Source organism: Hibiscus syriacus, unplaced genomic scaffold, assembly GCF_006381635.1.
Source record: "Hibiscus syriacus cultivar Baekdansim isolate YM2019G1 unplaced genomic scaffold, ASM638163v2 tig00110763_pilon, whole genome shotgun sequence".
Taxonomy (NCBI): Eukaryota; Viridiplantae; Streptophyta; class Magnoliopsida; order Malvales; family Malvaceae; genus Hibiscus; species Hibiscus syriacus.
In genome coordinates, this window is record NW_024062851.1 from 71,975 (window position 1) to 79,742 (window position 7,768).

Here is a 7,768-nt window from a genome sequence, read left to right on the forward strand (position 1 = left end):
GCACGGGTAAGCTTTTATTTATAGTTGAAGTTATTTACATCCGACGGGTAGAATTAAATACAATCAATGACTAATATTAAAAGAAAATCTAGTTAAATATTTACATTATCTTTATTCCAAATTTAAATAAAAGATAATAATAAATAAATAAGAAAAACTTATTAAAATCGGATCAACTTCAGCTAAAGTGGCTTAAGATATTCTTCAAACTCCTTTGATGGTCCATAATGATCTTGGTGATATCCTAATTGGTTTAACTCGCACTTATCTCGATCACGAAGTGACAATACGTTGAACCTTTGGCTCGCTTGGGAAGGTTGCGACTTTCCGTATCCACCCTATTAAATACAATACCTTCTCACCCTCGTCATGGCTAAGTTGACAATATCATTATTGCACTGCTTTCTTTTATAACAAAAAAGAACTGTTTTCTTCATCATCGTTGTTTACATAATTGTCATTTTGTAATAATAATTTCTTACACTTATTCATTTAATTGTTATTTTAGTTATGTTTAAGTTATCTAACTTTTTTTTTCTTAAAATTATATTTAATATTATATTTTTATTTTATTTTAATCGCCGATTGTTAAAAAATTAACAATGACATTGATTTATCACTTTAAAGTAATATAACACCAACATTATTTTTTTAAATAACAGACGACTAAAACATAATCAAAATAAAATAAAATATAACATTATATATTTTTATAAAAAAATAATTTTTACCTAAAACAAAATTAAATAATAGTTAGGTGATTAAATATATAATTTACGCTCTAATTTTTACTCCCTAATATCTTCCATTTTTTTGGTGTTGTTTTTCAGATAAATTTTTAAAAACCTAAAAACTTTTTTAGCATTTAAGGGAAAACAAAATGAGATTCCCATCCCTCCTTCTCCCTGACCCTAACCTCTCTCTTTGCTGAAATACAAATCCCTATATTCTTACTTCAATATGGGTATTTTACCCATACTATCTTAAACACCAGAAAGCTATTTATCTTCTTTTTCTAGTTTCGTTTTTTCTGGGTTTTTCTAATCTGGTTATTTCTGAAAATGGGGGAAAACCAAGCCTACAAGGCTATGCAAAGAGCTAGGCTTGGCTCTTCCTCTGCTGGCCCTGAAGAGATATAGGATGGCATGGTTTGTACCCTTCTATGTTCAAACAATTATATGTATTTTGATTTATGTAAAAAGATTGTTTTTCGTTTGGGTGCTTTGTATTTGTTGATTTATTTCCATTTCATTTATATTGGTTGTTGTGTTTCGCGGTGCTTCCTAAGTTTGTAAATTTACTTTTGGGGTCTTCTAAAATCTTGTTGACTTATTTTGTATCAAGTTGTTAGTCATAGTTCTTGGATGCATAGGTAAAATTTGTATGTAGTTGATTCAGTGTTAGAAGTTAGATGTGATTTAGTGAAGCATTAATGTTAATCTCTCACTAATTGTTTTGAGAATCACTGTGGTATTCTGGAGTTTGATATGTTATATTTGTTATGATCTAACAGTAAATTCCTGTAAAGCGTGAATATGCCGCTTTTGGAGTACCTTAACGATCAAATACTGACCCGAATTGATTCTTAGATTAAAAAAAAGGTTTACTAGCTTATATATATGCTAATAAGGGAATTTGTTATTTGTTTTAATTCATTGTAATTTTGATTTGATAAGTTGCATTTTACTGAGAGTTTATGGTTTTGAATTTATCACTATTTTTTCTTATTCCTGGGTAATCAGTGTAATAAATGTTATGTTTCTTCAAGTATGCAATCATTCAATTTTATTTCAAATTTGTTTTTGGTCTTTACCGATTAAGATTTTTTGATGCTCGATAGCTATTATGTTTGCTAACATTAAATAATTGGTTGAAGAACTTAAGAACATTGGCTGCAAATTGATTTTTGATGGAAACATAGCTCTCTTTATTTTATTATTAAATTGCCATGAGATTGTGGATTTTTTGTTTTAGACTTTTTATTTTCTTAATTATTTTTTGTTTTCTGGAGCATTTCTGATGAGGAGAATCACAGATGGATGGTACTTTTCATTCACCAGAGTGGCATGCTGCTCGTTTGGCCAGCCTTAAAACTTCTCATACGGTTACGTGGGAAGAGTTTAAAAAGAAACAAAAGTAAGCTAGAGAAAAATTCCCCCCCTTGTTTCTATCATCTTGACTTGTCGGAAGCATTTCTCAAGTATTCATATTGAATTGGACAAAGATGCATGATAAATCACATGTTCTGTTATTAGACAAGCATATATATTGGAAAAATCATTAAGAATTCCATTTTTTGTATAAACATATGTCTACTTAGTTATTCATACGACTAAAGCTCTTGCAAATGATCCGAAAAACGTACCTGCTTTTTTTAATTTTTAGTGTCATTAATGTCATTACAGGTAGGGAACAAAACTCTTTTCCCCTTGCTGTTTATCAATTTAGTGTGCATTGGCGAGAAACTTGCTACTTTGCATTAAGCCTTTGTGGGTGAGTTAGTTTTGGCCCAAATACCATCCAGTTAAGTATTATTTGTCAATAACAACCTGACCATATCGGTACTAGTTTAAAACATCAGTAGTGAGCTTTATGCAACTGAGGTTTATCAGCAAGGCTCTAAGAATAAGACACTAAGGAGTTGCTTTGTTGAAGTTATCCGTCCATTTGATAAATATGATAAAGATATTCTTCGGACTAGTGCTAGCCTTGATGTTAAATTGCATTGCTAACCCAGGTGTCTATTTGATTGCGATAAACAACACGATTCATAAGGCATGTTTCAACGTTGTTTTGTGTATTTGTTGATATGATAGAAAGATGCATTGAGAAAGGGGGAATTGGAAGCAGATACAGATTGAATGATGCGAGAATATAGAGCCCAGCTAGATGCTGAAAGGGCAAGCAAGCTTGCACATGGTAGAAACCATTCTAGTAGTAAATCTAGCCAAAAAAAGGTACGTCTAAAAGGCCTTAAATAGGCTGGTCTTCTCATGTCCGTGCTTTAGATACCACGCCTTTTGCTTGCTCTCTAAGGGTGTTGAATTCATTGCACAGATAGAAAAGACAAGGATGCAAAGAAGCGCAGCAGCAAAAAGAGAAAGGTATTTGTAGTTTCCAACAACTTCATGACTAATTCTATGTTTTGTATATGAATTGAAAAGGACAAATGAAGTTGAGATTTCCAATTTTGTATGGTAACTATTTTTAGTTCAGTTCTGCTATCTGTAATGAGATTACAAAACAAATACAGATGAAATTGATCAAGCCATAGAATTGAACCGTATCATCCCCTTTTTTTTATTATTATTAACTGAAGTGCAGTCATTGAACCTTTGACTTTATGAAGCGTTCAAGACGCAGGTCTTCCGACTCTAGCTCCTCAAGTTCATCCTCAGAATCAAGTAGTGATGACAAGAGAGAATCAAGAAGATCGAAGTCCAAGTCTAGGAGAGAGAAGAAAAAGGAACACAAATCAAGAAATAAGAACTCAAGTACTGATAATGAAGAAGGTGAAGGTCCAGTGCCACTTTCAAGATTTTCTGGGGATGTGAAGAGTTAAAATGGGATGTTAAAAGATATACTAAAATTTCTCCCATAGTTTCTGAATCAAATGTTTGTAAAGATGTTTGATTTCGTCTTTCCTTTGGCTTTTGTTTTCTGCTTCATTCCTAGTTTGTAGTCATCGATGGATCATACTTATGAAAACCTGTTAAATTTAATCAGTTAACTCTGTCTGTTTGCATTAAAAAGCATTAAATTAATGGTTATCTATGACTTTAGAGAATGCAAGTCTCAGCATCTTCCTCTTAATCAAGACTACTCATGATCGACAAATCGGAACACATGAGGCTACTGATTGAATGTTACAAATATGCCAAAGTATATATCCATCTCAGAAACATGATGAGACGGCCACCATTAAAAGAAAGAGTGGTCGGAACCCGTACTAGACAGCAGATACAATCACCAGCTGATACAAACACCGACACAACTGTTTCCGTTTAGTGCAGTTCTGCCCAGAGCTCATCCTGCTCTGGATGGAACCTCTGCAGGAAGAAATCGATCACCGATCCCAAAACATACAAGCGTTTGTACAACACTGATTCAAAGCCTCATTGCTGCTATTGATATTGTGGGTTGAATGCAAGTGCCTCCTGGTATATCAACTCCTTTATCTGCTCCTCAGTTAATGCATGCCGCTCGAAGTCAAAGTTAAAGGGGGTCGTACAAACAGGCTCATCGCTTCTATCATGCATTTTTGATAGATAGGGGTGAGCAAGGGCATCTTCAACTGCAACGAATAGGAAGTAGACATTTGGGAAGCATAAGCCGCATGGCAACAGGGCATATGCATAAGAGAGAAAAAGAATTGAAGAGAAACAAATGTTCTTTCGCTACAAACTCACCAGTAATCCTTACTTTGTGATCAAATGTCAACATCTTTTCAACAAGATCAATAGCTAAAGGATAGACATTTGGGAACTTTTCTGCAAAAGATTGACGGGGATAGATAGGAAGTTTTCGAATGTATTTTTTAGCCTTTTCATTCAAAAATTCCATTTCAGCTTCTAATGGAGTGCCAATTAGCTGCAAGGCAAAGAGTTCAGTGTACACGGTGAAATAGTACAAGCATTTTTGTAGTTTATCGTTTCTTTTTTCCGGAAATGCTCATAGCACCCTATTTAGCAACTTATTTGCCTGCACTTTACATAATTTATATTGGTTGCAGGATAAAAACAATTTACCTCCAAAAGCAACCGCAGCTGTTGTACATGATTCTTTCCAGGAAATAATGGCTTCCGATCAATCAATTCCAAAAAAATGCAACCCACTGACCATATATCAATGGCTGCAGTATAATTTGAAGAACTTAACAACAGTTCTGGTGGACGGTACCATCTAGTAACAACATATTCTGTCATAAAATCACTTTTGGAGGTGACACGAGCCAGTCCAATATCACATATTTTCAAGTCACAGATGGAATTCACGAGAAGGTTGCCAGGTTTTAAGACCTGTGAAGAACATTTGAGGAGTGTATGTATTTCAGGCCACGTAATATTTGATAGAGGAAATACTGCAAGGCACAAAGAAGGTAGTTAATTTGATTTTAAGGCTCAAATGTTAACCCTTAAAAACCATGGCCACTATGACTAACTTGAATACTTCTAGTTGTTGGGTTTTAATGGTATAGCTATTTCCAGTTGACTAGGAAGAAGAAAAGTTCTGTACTGGATAACAACTTGGATTGGAGGGAGCAAAATTAAGAATCTAAATTACCATAGTCAACTGGAAATAGCTATACCATTAAAACTTTAGCTAGCAATTAAAGGAATATGACAATTATAAAAAACTAACCAAGAGTCTATGTTTAGCAAGGATTACCCATTGCAGGTCTGTAGCCATCAGCTCATATACAATATAAACATCATTAAAGCATTCCCTCTGGGGTGGTGGAATTATATACCTGATAGCAATAATCTGCATTAAATGCGCAGATAAGACCAACTCACAAGGATAACAAAAATGATATCATTCTTCCTAGCCCTCTCTCTGTATGTGCGCGTGTGTGTATTTATTATCTTATAACACAAATAACCTATGTTTGTGTCTATTTATAGCTAGAGAAAAGAATTCGCACAAATAATGTCAAGGGTGTTACGCTAAGGTTTAGACAAAAACAATAGTGATTGCATTACAAAATGCAAACCAATAATATATTTCATCGATCTTAACAACCAAATTCAGAAAGTGAAACCATTTTAAGATGGAATGGAACATCAAAACGAAATGATAAACACTGGCAGGGTTACATATAAAATGAACTTTCTGTTCTTCACGTGAGGAAGACTCCAAGATGCTGGTCGTTACCAATGTAGCATTAGTAACAGGCAATGTTTTTGGTATTTACAGAAACATATTAATTATGTTTTTGCGAAGAATTAGAAGCGCTTGCACATGATATAATACCCGGGACAGATCATAAATATACATTCAATATTTTATTAAATGTAACCTCGTTAGATTCTTAAGTTCTATTCAATGATCGGTGAGCAGTGACTAAATACTCCCAAAAGTTGAAAGGAAATAAGGTTCTTATCCTCCAAATATAGCAACAACCAAAAAAAAAAACTTTAAAAGGAATATGAACACACCAATAGCATAGCCATTAACAGCATTAGAACAGCCAAAAAGAAAATAAGACCAAATAAAGAAAAATATTAATAACAAAAGAACTGCATAAAAAAGCAAGTTAAAAGAAACCAGAAAATAAGATTCCACTCACTAACGTTTTCATGATCCATGTGACGAAGCAGCTTGATCTCACGAAGAGTTCTCTTTGCATCAATCTTGTTATCAAACGCATTCGATATCTTCTTTAATGCCACCCTTTCATTTGTCTCCGAATTCAACGCAGACCTAAACCCAAATAATTGAAAAGAATCAACAAGATGACGATTCTTTAAGTAGCAAAAACCAAGCAAGTAAGAACGAAACTAAAAGAAACATAATCAAAAGAGAACAAGAATTACCAAACGGTGCCGTAGGCGCCTTTACTGATAGGAATGATAGGAGGTTTACATTTAGCAGTGACCTCAAAAATGTTGCCCAACATGTTATATTGAATAAACCTGACGCCATGACTAGGAGTCGCCGTAATTTCAAACCCGGCAGGCATATGCAGTGGACTTTTCTGGGGGTGTTGTGGTTCAGACTGTTGCGGCGGTGTAGGTGGAGCTGCCCCGGTAATCTCGGTGTCAGCCGGCTGAGGTGCCCCACCCCCTTCCATTCAGTTAAATTTTGGTGGCAAAGGAAATTGAGGGTGGTTAGTTGAGTGGATTTAGCTCTTGAGAGGATCCGTAGTATTTAAATAGTCAATTGGTCTGTCTCTTCTTTTTTGTTTTAGATAAACTACATAAATAGTCACTTATGTATGAGTACTTTTTTGTTTTCAGTACTAAAGTTTCAAAAGTAAAGATATGGTCATTAATATTATTATTTTATAACAAATAGACCATTCCAAAAGTTTAAGTACCTTGTCTCTTCCGATATTCCTTTTCCAACTGAGCCTGGCTACTCTTCTTCCCATCTTCACTTTCATATTGCTTTGAGTACTTGACGAAAGCCTTCCTCTTGGACTTGCACCAGTGTTTGTAGAACCGACGTTTGATTTCCTCGCTCAGATGCTGAGCCCAAACGGTGTCCAAGGAGCGGAGGCCAAGTGGTGTCTTCACATATCCAACAACCCTAAAAATCACTATAGGAGGGGTTTTAATGATAATAACCAATGATTTAAATAGTGATCCGCTATCAGATAGTGACTGCTACGACACTCGTAATGAACACAATATCATTTGTTATTGTCATAATCACGATAAACGTAATACAACTAAAAGTACGTTCGCAATCACAATTTAAATTCTTGATAATAACAGATTTCACATGTCTCCTTGTGAAGCTTAGATCCAGGCTTTTCAACCTCGTTGACACGGTAAGTCATACCAGCCTTGTACCCCCCAAAAGGCAGTGAGCCTGCAAGGTTTGTTGGGGCCATCCTTCAGGAATGCCTTCACTTTTCCTCTGTGGCGAGAAGCTCAAATTTCTTACTTAGACAACATTAATATTCAACGCGAATAAAAACAACACTAACCGGCGAGAACAATACGTAATGGTTTTATTGCCTGTTTTATTTACCAAATGGATAATACATTGCCTAAGACATCCAAACGAAATAGAACACGTTCAAGATCAAATATTGCAACAT

General features: G+C 34.7%; 2 protein-coding genes and 1 pseudogene across 5 annotated transcripts; 1 reads left to right on the top strand and 2 right to left on the bottom strand.

The window, feature by feature from the left end:
• Positions 1-851: 851 nt before the first annotated feature.
• LOC120139600 (protein FAM133A-like) lies at positions 852-3,730 on the top strand. 4 transcript variants are annotated; one of them, XM_039154762.1, is made up of 5 exons: positions 852-1,148; positions 2,036-2,136; positions 2,817-2,957; positions 3,057-3,104; positions 3,350-3,730. In XM_039154762.1, the coding sequence occupies exons 3-5, from the start codon at positions 2,862-2,864 to the stop codon at positions 3,560-3,562; spliced, it is 357 nt and encodes a 118-aa protein (XP_039010693.1). In that variant the 5' UTR covers positions 852-1,148; positions 2,036-2,136; positions 2,817-2,861; the 3' UTR covers positions 3,563-3,730. The 4 variants fall into 4 exon arrangements, with proteins under 4 accessions (XP_039010693.1, XP_039010696.1, XP_039010694.1 ...); XM_039154763.1 differs by having other exon boundaries at positions 855-1,148; positions 2,061-2,136; XM_039154765.1 differs by lacking the exon at positions 2,036-2,136 and having other exon boundaries at positions 854-1,148.
• A 360-nt stretch (positions 3,731-4,090) lies between these two features.
• Positions 4,091-6,793, bottom strand: LOC120139602 (annotated as a pseudogene).
• Positions 6,794-7,031: 238 nt separating this feature from the next.
• LOC120139589 (60S ribosomal protein L3-1-like) lies at positions 7,032-7,558 on the bottom strand. Its single transcript, XM_039154753.1, has 2 exons — positions 7,447-7,558; positions 7,032-7,261 (listed from the first exon to the last, which is right to left on the bottom strand). The coding sequence occupies exons 1-2, from the start codon at positions 7,556-7,558 to the stop codon at positions 7,032-7,034; spliced, it is 342 nt and encodes a 113-aa protein (XP_039010684.1).
• Positions 7,559-7,768: the final 210 nt, after the last annotated feature.